The sequence below is a fragment of the Acipenser ruthenus genome, chromosome 1, assembly GCF_902713425.1.
Source record: "Acipenser ruthenus chromosome 1, fAciRut3.2 maternal haplotype, whole genome shotgun sequence".
Lineage (NCBI taxonomy): Eukaryota > Metazoa > Chordata > Actinopteri > Acipenseriformes > Acipenseridae > Acipenser > Acipenser ruthenus.
In genome coordinates, this window is record NC_081189.1 from 111920033 (window position 1) to 111937509 (window position 17477).

The 17477-nt window shown below is 37.8% G+C and overlaps 1 protein-coding gene and 1 gene segment (V, D, J or C); one reads left to right on the forward strand and one right to left on the reverse strand.

Moving 5' to 3' along the window:
* Positions 1-716: 716 nt before the first annotated feature.
* LOC131739643 (uncharacterized) lies at positions 717-8171 on the forward strand. The gene is made up of 3 exons (XM_059034140.1): positions 717-2673; positions 3417-3735; positions 3905-8171. The coding sequence occupies exon 3, from the start codon at positions 4576-4578 to the stop codon at positions 5533-5535; it is 960 nt and encodes a 319-aa protein (XP_058890123.1). The 5' UTR covers positions 717-2673; positions 3417-3735; positions 3905-4575; the 3' UTR covers positions 5536-8171.
* Positions 8172-13981: 5810 nt separating this feature from the next.
* LOC117963300 (immunoglobulin kappa variable 3-15-like) lies at positions 13982-14621 on the reverse strand. The segment is given in 2 exon segments: positions 13982-14373; positions 14547-14621. Coding segments are annotated over 2 exon segments (357 nt in total).
* Between the last annotated feature and the right edge of the window lie 2856 nt (positions 14622-17477).

Here is a 17477-nt window from a genome sequence, read left to right on the forward strand (position 1 = left end):
AACAGAGAGACCGTTCCAGTGCTGAATAAGCGCAGACCACATTTTAATGTCTTTCCTAGCTTCTGAAGAGATATTTAAATAGGAGTCCAGATTTTTTGCTGTTGATGCCAGCGCTAGCAGCCGAGATATAAACGTCCTCCCCTGTGGAATGATAAGTATTGCAAAATTAAAGTAACCCAGCAATGAAAGCAGTGCCCGTTTTTTAATTGTTTTACTGATCTGAAAATCCTGAATGAGCAAACGAATATGGTTAAGTTTAGACTCAGGCAGGCGGGCTTCAAACTTTTCTGTATCTAGAATGATTCCAAGGAATTCCAAAGAATGAAGGGGACCGATTGATTTTTCTTCTGAAAGCGGAACGCCAACTTCAGAAAATAAGCTTTTAAGATTGGAAATCGCTTCTGCTGGTGCATCTGAAGTAGAAGAAATTACTAAAAAATCATCCAGCAAGTGGAGCAAGAACGGGACATGATAGACATTAAGAAGGATCCAGCATAATGCTTCCGACAGGGTATCAAATATCTTCGGGCTGCTGCGGCAGCCGAAAGTCAATTGAGTGGCAAAATAAAACTTCCCTTCCCAGCATATACCAAACAGGTGACGGAGAGAAGGATGGATTGGCATTACTTTAAATGCGTCTGATATATCTGCTTTTGCTAACCAGGAACCACGACCTGCTAATTTAATTGAATGTATTGCGTCTGCAATAGTGATGTAATGCAGGGAAAATTGATCTTGGAATTAATGAGTTAATGCTGCTGGTGCTTGACCCCCGTGGTGCTGATAAATCAATAATGAGACGCTTTTTTCCTGACATTTTCCTCATGGCAATGCCGATAGGATTAATTCTATATACTGGAAAAGGAGGAGCTAAAAATGGACCGACTATAAATCATTTTTAAATTTCTTTTTCGATGAGAGACTGCACTGATTGTGGATCGTGAGTTGCTGAATAAAGATTTTTGCTTTGGAACGAGGAAGAAGGAATTTGAGTAAGACCGGTTGAAAAACCATTTTTTAATCCGTCGATCAGGTAATTAAGTTACTGTCGGGATGATTCTGTAATTTACATGTTAACGCCAGGATGTTTATAGGAGTAAAGACGGTGAGCATCGGGGAAAGTCACTTGCGTTTTAAAGGGCAGATTGTATTAGAGTGAGCGTCACCGCAATTGCTGCACATGTGGATAAAATTGCATTGCCTATTCGAACAGAAGCCAGTATTGAAATTGTTGCAGATTTGTCTTCCTCCTGAAAATCTGATACTGCACCCGTATTTGTCTTTCCTTGTAGATTGATCGAGGGGAGCTGAAGAATGTATAGGATTAGGTACTGAAAATCTGTATGAATTAGCGGCGAAACCGGGTGCTTTAGAAGTTGATGCAATTGCAGCTTTAGGGCAGAGGGCTGTTGAATGAGCTGTTGAAGCGCAGACCCCACATGCATTAGCCCTTAAACCACTGAAAATTCTATTAAATAGATCTGGATCAGGTTTAGCCCAATTGACGATGTGATTATCTGCTGCCAATATCACTGCTGCTTTTGCAGAGAATGCTTTATGATACTCATAAAACAGTCCCTCCGTATCTGACAGACAGCTCCACGATGTAATATTCGTAAGATTCCAATTCAGCTCTGCGGTTAGGGTATACCGAGCATAACACATCCCTGAATATGGAGAAAGCAAGGACAAACTCCCATAATGTAAGATTTTTAAGCAGTCTGGGATCTCTGGATTTTAGAGTTACCGCCAAATCTCCACAATCGACTACTCTATGGTCCAAGAATTCCGAAGTCGTCATTAATAGTGAAACAAGATTAATGTCCTTACCTTCGAGAATGACACGTCTGATTTGTGGAGATATAGTGTGACGTCTCGCTGCAGTTGGAGAGGAGGATCCTTATGTAGATGCAGTAGCGAGGTTGTATATTGGAGGATCTGCTTCGCTGGCTGAAATTAGGGCTGGACCGTAAGAAGCTGTAGGTGGCGCTGTAGTATTTGATGCTGAAATTAATGACTGCGCTGTAGATTGTTTTCCCTGTTCCATAAGACACCCTTTTCTCTAAATCCGACAGTTGAGAACTGACCGAAGATAGAGTATCGGAAAAAGGCTGCATAAATGATTTTATCTCGTTGAATATTTGCGAGTGTTGGGTTTCAATGGCTGGCTGCTGGTTAGCGGTGCTAGTTGTGGGGGTGGTTAGATCCGGAATAGACTGCCTACTGTCTGTTTTAGGACGCTGAATGGCTGGGCGCGGTTGATTATGTTTTTTCGGAGGAAAGACTGGTTCTGCTGAGATTGAATTGCAATAGAGAATGAAATGAGACTCTCTATCAGTATCACTCCCTGCCGGAATCGCATTACCATTTTTAAGGAGGGTTTTTATCAATTTATTCATGGGCCAGTCCTTCCAAAACAATCGATCCGGAGGGGGTCCTGAGGCCGAAGACGCTTGGATCGCCGCAGATTCGATGTTTGGGTGGCAGGAACGGTAGGCAACATTTGTACTGGAACCTGGTCGAGAGCCTGATCAGGAGCCTGATCAGATGTAACTGAAATAGCAGAAGGGGAGAAAAAACGGAGACTGGATGGACCCTGGATTGAAGCTGAAGGAGAATGATCTGTTAATGACAGAAAATCCTGGGAATCCTCAGAATCCGATGACAACTGCTGTAAGTACTCCATTATTGAGGTACGGAAATGTAGATGGGTCTTGAAATCGCTTAGGTTTAAGCCAAAACCGAAAAAACACAAGACAGCGAGGTAGAGGTGACTAATGTTTAAATAAGGTAGGTTTAATTGGTGACAGCAGATGATAGGTTGTTGGTGCCTAGCTCCGCCCCCTGAACCCCACCTATAGGTTAACATATATTCAATTCTAATTGTGGCATTGAGACCGTCTTGTTCTTTTTGGGGGTCTCAGCCTCGTCCAGTGGGCCAGGCAGTGAACCCTCAAACCAAGTTAGGTTTGATGCCAAATGAATGTGTATATACAGCATACTTTTCTGTAAAATTGCATACTCCGCATTCTCTACAATAAATATTTGTACTAAAACATTTTGTGATTGGTGTTTGTCCCGAACTACTGAACTTTTAATTAAAATAAAAATAAGGGTGCATGTGAAAAAGGTCCTAAATAACAAGGGTATTTAATCAAGAGTAATTATTATGTAAAGAGGGTGATGCCATGATAAGTATGGTGAATTGTGATTTTGCCAAAATATAAATTACAATTCACCTACAACCTATCTGGCACCTCCCACCTTAATATGCAATTATTTAATTTGTACATACTTATTTTTTGGTGATATTTAGTAAAATTAAGTAATAATTTATATTGTTTTGTTAAGTAATGCAAATTTAAACGGTAAGATATGTTTACACTGTGCATTCCGCATTACAATTTTTTTTACAGGGAACACCTGTATCTGAACAAGTCACTGCCACTGAGATATTGGCTTGTCCAGAGGAGAGACTTCTTTTGAAGATGAACACAAACTTGAAAGTGGGGTTTGACACATTAAAGGAATATCTTTCAAGACCCACTGCACAGCCTGAGGAAGAACACAGAACAGAAGAGGGTATGTCAAGACCCAGTGCAGGCTCTGAGATGTATGCTCAGGAAGAGGAACCACCAGAAGATAATCCAAACTGAAATAGAGGCACGTGTTTTCACACACAACACATATGGCCAGTCTGAAAATGATGCCCAGTCACCATGTAATGCTGTTATGGTATGTAAATTGCACAGACCCAAACATTTAAGGCCTCCTACTTTCAATTATAATAAGCTAATGCTGGTGTTACATTTAAAGTATTAATATTGCAACATTTTTATGTAATGTAAAGCCTGTAATGGAGTTACAAGAAATAACTCTTATTCCCCTCTTATTTTCTCTGCAGGCTGAGACATCTTCGAATGCAATATCGTCCACTGACCAGAACTACATCCTTCTTTTAGCTCTTAAAACTAAACATCAGCTCACTAATGAAGCCCTGGAAGACATTTTAAAACTATTAAATCACATTGGTGGTGATGGCACAGTAACAGCTTCCAAGTACTATTTTGAAAAGTACTTTTCAGACTGTAAAGGGATATTTATTTAATCTGTGAAACATGTGAAATGCTTCTAGGGAACAAAGCTACTTCTGGAAATTGTCGTTTTTGTGGGAAAAATGGGTGGCTAGTCACAACATAAGCAAAGGGCAATTTTTCTTCTATATGCCACTCAAAAGTCAAATAAAAGCACTTCTAAATGACATTAGTGTACAGAAACATTTGGCTTTTCACAAAGAAAGATCAACAACCGGCAATTACAGTGACATTCAGGATGGAACTTTTTATAAAAAAGTTTTAAACAGTTGGCGTTCCAGTCTTTAAGTCCTCCCAGTATAGTGTTTGGCCTGTAGTATGTGTTCTGAATGAACTTCCTCCAGTGCAAAGATTGAAATATGTGCTTGTGGCTTCTCTCTGGTTTGGTAGCAAAAAGCCAGATATGAATCTGTATCTTCAGCCATTTGTTAATGAATGTCAGGACTTAATGCAGAGTGGGGTTGACTGGTAGAATGCAGTAATGCAAGAGAAGATCCATTCCAAAGTTGTGTGCACTGTAGCTATTTGTGACTCTCTTGCCAGACCACTTTTGCAGAATATGATGCAGTTCAATGGCCTACATGGATGTGGGTTTTGTACAGATCCTGGTACAAATGTACCAAAAGGCAGAGGGATGACTAGGGCATACCCTTACAAGAAAGATTTTGTACTGAGGAGCAGTACTGAAACCATAGAACAAGCAGAGCATGCTTTTCAGAATAAGAAAACTGTATGTGGTGTGAAAGGACCTAGTATTCTTATGTGTATCCCTAACTTTGACATTATCAGTGGGTTTATTCCTGACTACATGCACTGTGCACTTCTGGGTGTTGCCAGACAAATTAGGTTGTGGGTGGAATCAAAGTACCACAGATACCCATTTTATCTTGGTACACAGGTAGAGCGTATAGATTCCAGACTCCTTCCTATTAAACCTCCATCAAATATATCCCGCATACCACGCTCAGTCACTCAGTACAAGTTTTGGAAAGCGCATGAATGGTTTGCTTGGCTTGTTTTCTACAGTGTTCCAGTGTTAAAAGGAATTTTGCAAGAACAATATTTCTTACACTGGTGTTTGCTTGTTGAAGGTATTGCAGTCTTAACCAGTCAGAGCATTAGTGAGGAACAGCTATACCACTGTGAACAGGTATTCATTCATTTTGTAGTCCTGACTGAAAAGTTGTATGGTACAGAGCATGTGAGTTACAATGTTCACTGTACATTGCATCTTGTGAAAAGTGTACATGACTGGGGCCCATTATTGGCACACTCTGCTTTCCTTTATGAGTCATACAATGGACATTTGCTTGACATGGTTAAAGGCACTCTAGCGGTTCCACTGCAAATGTGTCGTAAGTTTCTGATGGAACAATCGCTTAAGATGTTTAAAGAAAAGTTGCATAACACGCCAGCTGAAAAGTTGTTTCTTTCATTTTGATGTAAACAAATGCCAGTTCAGGGAGCTGATGAAGTAGACAACATTACTGTGCTTGGTACGCCAAAAAGAAAAAAAAAACTGGAAAGGAAGTACTACCATGCTTTACACAGTGTTGCAGAACAGGTGCCGCCTGGTTTATATTTTAAGCAGTACGACAGAATAATTGTGAATGGTGAGATAATTCACTCTGAACAATATGGTAAACTGAAAAAGAGGAACAGTTTCACAGTTTCTCTGAGATGGGAACTTTTTCAAAATAGAGACATTTGCTGTTGTCAATCTTGGGAATGTTATGCAATTGGAATGTAATCCGAAACAGTTTCTGCAATGATGATGTATCACGCATAACTTTGAGCCATATAAAACGCATCCTTTCCAAATTTGGACACCTTGTTGCTGTAGAAAGCCGTGCAATTCAAAGAAAATGTGTACATGTGCATCTTCCTAGAGAAAGCCTTAATTATGTTTGTGAAATGCCCAATAATGTTGAGTGCTGCGAATAAACAGATTTTATTCCAAAGTAGGCAGATACAGTAAAACATCAGATTTTTAAACTTTTACCAGGAGTAAATCAAAACTTTGACTCATCCGCTAATCAAGTATAAACCTGTAGTTAATACCGTTTTCAGTTCTCGTAAAATGCCACTCTCTTCTACTTGAAAAATATTAAATTCTGAGTTGGTTTTGGCCTTTAACGGGTTGGTCAGTTTTTTTTTTTTTCTTGATTGGTTTAATTGTTTAATAAGGTGGATAAATTTATCTAGACCCCCAAATATTTTATAGACAATTTTTGTCTTGAATGAACAGAACACTGTATAAAATACCTTGATAAAACAATTGTGTAAATAGTAATATAAATTACGTAATTATGAACAGACTTGAGAACAGACATTGCTGCCCTTCAGGAATGGAGCTCAGTTACTCAGTACAATGTCTGGAAAGCTCATGAGTGGTTTGCTTGACTTGGTTTCTACAGTATTCCAGTGTAAAAATGGGCTTTTGCAAGAAAATATTAGGCTGGTATCTGCTTGTTGAAGATGTTGCAATCTTAACCAGTCAGAGCATTAGTGAGGAACAGCTTTACCACTGTGAACAGTTTTTTTTTTTTTTCATTTTGTAGTCCTGACTGAAAAGCTGTATGGTAAAGAGCATGTAGGTTACAATGTTCTTTGAGTTATACAATGGACATTTGCTTGACATGATTTAAGGCACTAAGGGGGTTCCCAGGTCTTCACCCAGTTGCAGATTGAAAGGTGTCTATAAAACCTGGTGTAGAACATATATGAATTATATAAATTATATATTTGTAAATATGTTTGATACATGTAGAATGTATAGAATACATGTAGAATGTATGCTTGTAAAGCTATGTATTCTTGCTTCTTGCTTTATCTGTTTAGAAACTAGCACCTATTGGGGAACATAATGACAACTGAAAATGAAAAGTAGTCCAATGATACCTAATATGATATGGAAAGGATTTGTTTAGCAAAAAATAAAAAATAAAGTGTTAACCTAGGTTATCAGTTTTTTGCAGTGTTATGTTTGTCAAAAATGTGCAATATTCAATACCGTTGTATCATATTGCTTGCATCCCAAGTATCTAAAGAGTTTTCAGTGCTAGGAGAAAACTTAGAATAACAAAGGTTTTAACACCTTATCAAAACAATATCAAAAACAATATCAAAACACTAGAAATGCATGTTATGAAGTATTGTTTTAACATTTTTACATAAAATGTAATACATTTTATTATTATTATTATTATTTATTTCTTAGCAGACGCCCTTATCCAGGGCGACTTACAACTGTTACAAGATATCACATTATTATTACATACAATTACCCATTTATACAGTTTGGGTTTTTACTGGAGCAATCTAGGTAAAGTACCTTGCTCAAGGGTACAGCAGCAGTGTCTCCCACCAAAATACATTTAAGATCTTTTCAGAACATATATTTCTAATATATGCAAAATACATTATGAACAAACTTTATTTGAAAATAATAGAAAAATATATTTTTTAAATCGGTGAGCCATGTATTTTTTATATGTTGAAAATATGTTGCAAGTTCAAAAATGTATTATTCATATATAAAAATTATTTCACATATATATTTTATATATTAAACCTATATTTCCTTTCCGTATGGGATGCATTATTTTGCAAAGATAGTTACTGTATATAATTGCATATCTTTCAAAATAGTGTGGATTTAGGCAGATTCTCAGAGAACCACGTTATGTTTGTCTAATTAGATTTTTTAACTTGTGATTTTAGCTGAAGTATCTTGAGGATCACATTATAGAACTCATGCTATGTTGTCAGAATTCTACAAAGTAACTTGATTTTTCAGTATGGCAGGTGTTGTCTGCAAATGTTTGTGGTGTGCTGGATGTTTTTTTTTTAACATTAAACAGTGTTTCTGTCTATTAAGAAAAAAAGAAAATAAAAAAACTATAGTTAAATATACTTTGTAGTTTGTGAATTTCCCCCTCAATGTACCATATTTCCTAATACTGTATGTGGCACCATACAGCATGAAGACTAGGTTTGAGTCATTCTACCTCTACTGCTGCTGTCTGTGCCAGGGAGGTTTTTGTACAGCTCTGTATCACTGTGTGAAAGGGAGTGCATCACTCTGCCCACAGTGGTATTCTGCATCGTCTTCACTCTGGACATTGCTGATGGTGAAAGTGTGGTCAGCTCCACTCCAGGTACCACTGAACCGACTTGGGGTTCCAGTGACAAGTGTATTTCCATCATATATTAACAACTTAGGTGCATGTCCAGGTTTAAGCTGGTACAGCTCCATATCATTATCAATAACCTGGGAGGCTTTACACTTTATAGTGACAGTTTGACCTGGCACAACTGATATGGCAGGGGGCGACTGATCTACTGTAATGTCACCTCTGGAATCTAAAAAAACAAAAGAAAGAAAGAAAATATTAAATACATAAAAATGCCATTGATTGCATTAACATTTAAAATATGGTTATTTCCTATTTTTTTGTATCCTGCTTTTTGAGAATATAACTTTGTACGGCTGATCTACCGTAGAATGATTTATATATATATATATATATATATATATATATATATAAAATAAATCCCTTACCCTTTGTCCAGACAATCAGTAAACAGACCAGAACACTGAGTGAGATCATGGTGACTCTTCTTGTGACAATGTACTGTAGCAGTGACATGTAAAACTAGGTGGGCTTTAAATGCTTTAAAGAAATCACAATACCACTTATGCAAAATATATCACATATGCAAAACAGTTGGCGGTTTCATATCTACATCTGGCATTGTGCTGGGGGATCTCAGTTCCTCAAGTCCACACTGCAAATACAGTACAGTTTAGAAAGGCCCTAGTGGCATTCTGCCCTCTCCTGTACTTCCCTTCAAAAGAAGTCTTCAGACAGGCGCTACCTCCTGTGCTCCTCATTGACCACCCACCACCAGGACAACATCAACACTCACCCTTGATGGGTACTGTAGAGCCTGCTTTGCAGACTCATAGTGCCTTAGAACTGCTATGAATGTATCTCCTGTTTGGATGCGAGGACGCTTTCATTCATGTACAGTATCCATCCCTTATTCCGTTAGACAGTTCAGCACTCACAGGCTGCCTCCGAGACTGTAACATGGTGGCTATGTATTGATCTGCAAATTAGATCTGTCGCTCCTTAGATCGGTAGAATAGGGGCATTAAGGAAATGTAAGACTTTTCAAAGACTTCATGTGGGTTGAAACACTCGTGACACTTCCAGATTCTTATGTTCTTATGTTCTTATTCAGTCTTGGAAAAAGTGACTTTATTCAGAGCCTAACAACATTGTTCAACATTACAGTTCAAACAAAACTGATGTCAGTATTTCCTGTAATTACTGTAATTATGACACAGATTCATAATAAACCTTTCTGACCCCAAGCAGTTTTGATGGGTTGCAATGTTCTACAGGACGCATTGTGCAATGCAGATTGTGCACACCATATTGGGGCTTTACTGTACAGGCTACTTTCTTACTTGTTTAGCCAGTGAAACCTCTTTTATAATAAACTGAATTGTTTAAACAGTGCCAGACTGTATCTTTCCTTTGTTTGGCTTTAGGAGTGATCTACAGGTGTACAGTCAAGTGAAAAAGGTGCAAATCAACAGCCTATAAATGAGTGCAGTCCACTGTTAATGCTGCTCATTAAATCTAGATAATATTGTAGTGATCTGCACTAAGTGTTATGTGTTATATCATTTTGTGTCGCTGTTCCGTGTTTTGTCTATGTCCTGAGTGTCTGTGCATGTGAGCGAGTGCACCTGTGAGGTGGGGGGCAGTGTGATCGAGTGGTGATCCCAGTGTGCTTGTGATTGTTGTGCAATCGTGTTGTGTTTGTGCCTCGCTCGATTTGTCAGGTCCAATAACGTGTCTTGTTATGTCTGCATTGTATGTCTGGTTATGTCTAAATGTTCCATGCTTCCGCAGGGTTTAGTGTATAAAGGTGCAGCTTGCATGCTGCTGTGGGCTGTGTTGTGGTGTGCTGACCTTGGTGAATAAAGTCCGCTGTTTGGTGAATGTGATCTTGCTGAGGTCATCTGGCTCCTTTTTATTTTCACGCGACGTTACAATATCATGAAAAGCACATTTAAACACAACTATCAGGGGGCAAATTGCAATGGAGCAAATTATCCAGGGGTGTATTGTCTACACAGTCAGGTCAGAGGGATTAAACAGTTATTGCTCTATATCATTATTTATTTCTTAGCAGACGCCCTTATCCAGGGCGACTTACAATTGTCATAAGATATCACATTATTTTACATACAATTACATTATTTTTTACACATTATTTTTACATACAATTATCCATTTATACAGTTGGGTTTTTACTGGAGCAATCTGGGTAAAGTATCTTGCTCAAGGGTATAGCAGCAGTGTCCCTCACCTGGGATTGAACCCACGACCCTCCGGTCAAGAGTCCAGAGCCCTAACCACTACTCCACACTGCTGCGCTTTATGCATCAGGAAAGAAATAGAAAAGGGACAGGTTGGGCTACTTGAAGAAAGGGATTGACCGCCACTGCTTTAGGTAATGGTGGTAATTATTTTGCAAAGATAGTTACTGTATATAATTGCATATCTTTCAAAAGAATGTGGATTTAGGCAGATTCTCAGAGAACCACGTTATGTTTTTCTAATTTGATTTTTTATAAAAACTTGTGATTTTAGCTGAAGTATCTTGAGGATCACATTATAGAACTCATGCTATGTTGTCAGAATTCTACAAAGTAACTTGATTTTTCAGTATGGCAGGTGTTGTCTGCAAATGTGTGTGGTGCGCTGGATGTTTTTTTTAACATTAAACAGTGTTTCTGTCTATTAAGAAAAAATAAAATAAAAAACTATAGCTAAGTATACTTTTGTAGTTTGTGAATTTCCCCCTCAATGTACCATATTTCCTAATACTGTATGTGGCACCATACAGCATGAAGACTAGGTTTGAGTCATTCTACCTCTGCTGCTGCTGTCTGTGCCAGGGAGGTTTTTGTACAGCTCTGTATCACTGTGTGAATGGGAATGCATCACTCTGCCCACAGTGGTATTCTGCATCGTCTTCACTCTGGACATTGCTGATGGTGAACGTGTGGTCAGCTCCACTCCAGGTACCACTGAACCGACTTGGGGTTCCAGTGACAAGTGTATTTCCATTATATATTAACAACTTAGGTGCATGTCCAGGTTTAAGCTGATACAGCTCCATATCATTATCAATAACCTGGGAGGCTTTACACTTTATAGTGACAGTTTGACCTGGCACAACTGATATGGCAGGGGGCGACTGATCTACTGTAATGTCACCTCTGGAATCTAAAAAAACAAAAGAAAGAAAGAAAATATTAAATACATAAAAATGCCATTGATTACATTAACATTTAAAATATGGTTATTTCCTATTTTTTTGTATCCTGCTATTTGAGAATATAACTTTGTACTGCTGATCTACCATAGAATGATTTATATATATATATATATATATATATATATATATATATATATATATATATATATATATATATATAAAATAAATCCCTTACCCTTTGTCCAGACAATTAGTAAACAGACCAGAACACTGAGTGAGATCATGGTGACTCTTCTTGTGACAATGTACTGTAGCAGTGACATGTAAAACTAGGTGGGCTTTAAATGCTTTAAAGAAATCACAATACCACTTATGCAAAATATATCATATATGCAAAACAGTTGGCGGTTTCATATCTACATCTGGCATTGTGCTGGGGGGATCTCAGTTCCTCAAGTCCACACTGCAAATACAGTACAGTTTAGAAAGGCCCTAGTGGCATTCTGCCCTCTCCTGTACTTCCCTTCAAAAGAAGTCTTCAGACAGGCGCTACCTCCTGTGCTCCTCATTGACCACCCACCACCAGGACAACATCAACACTCACCCTTGATGGGTACTGTAGAGCCTGCTTTGCACAGACTCATCGTGCCTTAGAACTGCTATGAATGTATCTCCTGTTTGGATGCGAGGACGCTTTCATTCATGTACAGTATCCATCTCTTATTCCGTTAGACAGTTCAGCACTCACAGGCTGCCTCCGAGACTGTAACATGGTGGCTATTTATTGATCTGCAAATTAGATCTGTCACTCCTTAGATCGGTAGAATAGGGGCATTAAGGAAATGTAAGACTTTTCAAAGACTTCATGTGGGTTGAAACACTTGTGACACTTCCAGATTCTTATGTTCTTATGTTCTTATTCAGTCTTGGAAAAAGTGACTTTATTCAGAGCCTAACAACATTGTTCAACATTACAGTTCAAACAAAACTGATGTCAGTATTTCCTGTAATTACTGTAATTATGACACAGATTCATAATAAACTTTTCTGACCCCAAGCAGTTTTGATGGGTTGCAATGTTCTACAGGACGCATTGTGCAATGCAGATTGTGCACACCATATTGGGGCTTTACTGTACAGGCTACTTTCTTACTTGTTTAGCCAGTGAAACCTCTTTTATAATAAACTGAATTGTTTAAACAGTGCCAGACTGTATCTTTCCTTTGTTTGGCTTTAGGAGTGATCTACAGGTGTACAGTCAAGTGAAAAAGGTGCAAATCAACAGCCTATAAATGAGTGCAGTCCACTGTTAATGCTGCTCATTAAATCTAGATAATATTGTAGTGATCTGCACTAAGTGTTATGTGTTATATCATTTTGTGTCGCTGTTCCGTGTTTTGTCTATGTCCTGAGTGTCTGTGCATGTGAGCGAGTGCACCTGTGAGGTGGGGGGTAGCGTGATCGAGTGGTGATCCCAGTGTGCTTGTGATTGTTGTGCAATCGTGTTGTGTTTGTGCCTCGCTCGATTTGTCAGGTCCAATAACGTGTCTTGTTATGTCTAAATGTCCCATGCTTCCGCAGGGTTTTTGTGTATAAAGGGGCAGCTTGCATGCTGCTGTGGGCTGTGTTGTGGTGTGCTGACCTTGGTGAATAAAGTCCGCTGTTTGGCGAATGTGATCTTGCTGAGGTCGTCTGGCTCCTTTTTATTTTCACGCAATGTTACAATATCATGAAAAGCACATTTAAACACAACTATCAGGGGGCAAATTGCAATGGAGCAAATTATCCAGGGGTGTATTGTCTACACAGTCAGGTCAGAAGGATTAAACAGTTATTGCTCTATATTATTATTTATTTCTTAGCAGACGTCCTTATCCAGGGCGACTTACAATTGTTACAAGATATCATATTATTTTACATACAATTACATTATTTTTTACACATTATTTTTACATACAATTATCAATTTATACAGTAGGGTTTTTACTGGAGCAATCTGGGTAAAGTATCTTGCTCAAGGGTACAGCAGCAGTGTCCCTCACCTGGGACTGAACCCACGACCCTCCGGTCAAGAGTCCAGAGCCCTAACCACTACTCCACACTGCTGCTCTTAATGCATCAGGAAAGAAATAGAAAAGGGACAGGTTGGGCTACTTGAAGAAAGGGATTGACCGCCACTGCTTTAGGTAATGGTGGTAATTATTTTGCAAAGATAGTTACTGTATATAATTGCATATCTTTCAAAAGAGTGTGGATTTAGGCAGATTCTCAGAGAACCACATTATGATTTTCTAATTTGATTTTTTATAAAAAAACTTTTAACTGAAGTGATTTTAACTGAAGTATCTTGAGGATCACATTATAGAACTCATGATATGTTGTCAGAATCCTACAAAGTAACTTGATTTTTCAATATGGCAGGTGTTGTCTGCAAATGTTTGTGGTGTGCTGGATGTTTCTTAACATTAAACAGTGTTTCTGTCTATTAAGAAAAAATAAAATAAAAAACTATAGCTAAGTATACTTTTGTAGTTTGTGAATTTTCCCCTCAATGTACCATATTTCCTAATACTGTATGTGGCACCATACAGCATGAAGACTAGGTTTGAGTCATTCTACCTCTGCTGCTGCTGTCTGTGCCAGTGAGGTTTTTGTACAGCTCTGTATCACTGTGTGAATGGGAATGCATCACTCTGCCCACAGTGGTATTCTGCATCGTCTTCACTCTGGACATTGCTGATGGTGAAAGTGTGGTCAGCTCCACTCCAGGTACCACTGAACCGACTTGGGGTTCCAGTGACAAGTGTATTTCCATTATATATTAACATCTTAGGTGCATGTCCAGGTTTAAGCTGGTACAGCTCCATATCACTATCAATAACCTGGGAGGCTTTACACTTTATAGTGACAGTTTGACCTGGCACAACTGATATGGCAGGGGGCGACTGATCTACTGTAATGTCACCTCTGGAATCTAAAAAAAACAAAGAAAGAAAATGAAAAGATTGAATACAGGAACATGACATATTTTGCAGTAATGTTTAAATTATATTTGTATTTCATATATTGGCATCCTCTTTTATAATCATTTTCTACTACTGATCTACTGTACATTGATTTAATAAGAATATTAAATAAATCCCTTACCCTTTGTCCAGACAATCAGTAAACAGACCAGAACACTGAGTGAGATCATGGTGACTCTTCTTGTGACAATGTGTGAACTGTGAAATGTAACAGGTTTGTTTAATGTTTTAAAGAAATACATGTTCCAAATACCACTTATGCAAAATATATCATTTATGCAAAACTTTGCTCTTGTTTCATATCTACATCTGGGAGGTTTACAGGTGGGGTGATCTCAGTTCCTCGAGATGTGCCAGTCCCAGTTCAAATTGGTTGGCTCTATTTGCTGCTGATGAGAACTGTTTTCAGATGGAAGATGAAATACTGGCATTTAATAAAGATAGATTGCTAACAATACAAGTCAATACAAGTAAGCAGGACACATTTCTTTGCCCTATTCAAACAACCAATTGTGTGGTAAATTACATGTGATCAACAAATAAGGGGGAGTATTATCAAAGTTTGTTTTACTGTGGCTCTTAATTAACAGAGAAAAACACAAAAAAGAACCAAGATGTTCAGATGATTCTCAAAATCAGCTTTAGTTTCATACTTATGTCTTATTTTTTATTTAATTAAATTTTTGGTATTTGTCCGCAATTACATGCAATTCTAAAATTGACATAAGATGTACTGTATACCTGGTTTAGCCACCTGGCTGATTACGTTGATGGTCCACGTCCAGGCAGACATTGAGGGCAAATAAAAAAATCTATACAGCTATAAAATCCAGTTTCAAGATAACACAAGCAATTTAGAGAAGATACAAACTTTACTCCACTTGATACCCATAATCCAATTGACCTAATTTTAATGATCCTTTCGCAACTTTTGTTTCCCAGCCATCAAGTGTTCATATCCTGATTCAATCATTTGTGCTTAAATGATTTAAATGATTCCATACATACAATGTTTGTCACTTCCATAGCAAACTTTCAACATGGTGTCTGGTACTACATTAGGTTAAAGAAAGTTCTTGCCTTATCTCAGGAAATCTGTTACAGTTACAATTCCTTGGTCATTTCACCTTGGTAGTGTCTTCTGGGTCAAAGCATGTCATTGGCTGGAGGCACGTCATCCAATAGGTGAAGCAGCTAGTTGTTTAATGACAGTAAAGAAGTCGTTGAAGAGGTGGGAACAATTTCACACCCCAGGGGAAATGAGCAAGGAAGTGCAGCACTATCTGAAAGCATGGCTTGCAAACAGAGATATGTTTAACTTAGTGTAGTACCAGCTTTTTTTAGCATGTTTACTATCACATGTTTCTTTCAAAACTACACATGTACACAGCAGAATTGCACAGCAGGGCAGATGTATGCAATTATTGTGTTAGCAGCAATCACAGCAACAGCATCCTGGCAATGGTACGGTATATCTGATTATCGGATTTTCAAAGTAATGTAAAAAGTGGTCTGTCAACATTTTATTAATGCAGAAATATTGTATGCTTGATACCCCTTCCTGTCATTCATGATGATTCATGATATACATAAGTACTGTATCGTTCTCTGTACCACCTGGTTCTTTCTTCTGCTTTTGGACAATCATACCATGAAACAGATTTGTCTTGGAAGAAAAGATAGCCATGCATTGCTGCAATACTACAGCTACTGTACTGTAATTAAAAAGAAATGCTTTGAATTTGACTAAAAGAAGTGCCCTTAATGAAAACAGCACTGCCTATTCAGAAACCTATTCAGCACTGCCTGTGAATCTCTTTAGTGAATTTGAATAGATTGAATTGACCTATTTTCATTATATATATATATATATATATATATATATATATATATATATATATATGTGTGTGTGTGTGTGTGTGTGCGTGTGTGTAAACTATGTCCCATACAATTTATTAAAACACCAGAAGCTGAATTAGATTAATAGGTGACATTACTTCTGTGGATGAATAAATACATATGGGGCCTGTTTTTATTGAATAACTTTAAGAACGATCCATGTAATTAGCATGACCTTATAGATGAACAGCGAGCGGTTACCCTTCATTTTTGAGGTATTATTAAGCTGTTCATTTTTATTTTATTGGACTAGTATTTCTCTTTTCTTCAAATGGTACTGGGTTATTTTAACAATCCTATTTTAAGCCATGCAAATTGTAAGGGGAAGCCCCATTATGGTTATAGCTCAGTAACTTGGCATCCCTTCAAACAGGTGTTGATTGCAGTCTTTTCCCCTGAGGACTACAGGCAGGATATGGAAACTGAACTGTGTGTTCTGATGCATTACACACAGCACGCTCCACTGAGCTGCAGGTCTCTGAGCTGAGCTGCAGGCCTCTGAGCTGAAAAATGTGAATAATTCTCTGGTGCACAAATCACATTTATATGCAACTCAATACAATACATAGCTGCTTATTATTTCAGTAGAATTATGTATCTAAACAAAGCTTGCTATAAAAGGTCTACTTATCCAAGGGGGAATTCTCATTACAAAAAAGGTTTGAATCTCCCATGATTTTGGTTAAATATGTTAAAGCAATGTTGTACTGTACTTGATTTGACTAAGATAAATACTTCTAAATAAATAATTACTGTATAGCAAAAACAGTTAACAGGATTTTGTAAATTTCGTATAGAATGCAGCTGTTGCTGTTCTGAAAGAATACTAACAACACATATCAGCTTTTAAAGTAATACCGGCAATAAAACTAGAAATATATATAGTCAACTTGCAACAAAATGTAGATATTAGTTAAAGGTACCTTTAATCAAACCCCTACTATCAGTGGTACATGCTTTAGTAACCCTGGTCATTTGTGGTTTTGCTTTGGGATATACACTTACCTTCTAGACATTACTTGCTTTGTTATTTAAGTAGCAGTCCCTAAAATCTCGCCATTCCAGGTAATTGATGTCTCAAGTCTGCTTGTATGAGTATTGCTATTATAAAAAAATAAAATCACTTTTTTAAATATTGTTATTGGCAGTCATA

Excerpts from the sequence above, each read along its gene's own strand:
- LOC131739643 (XM_059034140.1), top strand. The coding sequence starts at position 4,576 with ATGCAAGAGAAGATCCATTCCAAAGTTGTGTGCACTGTAGCTATTTGT.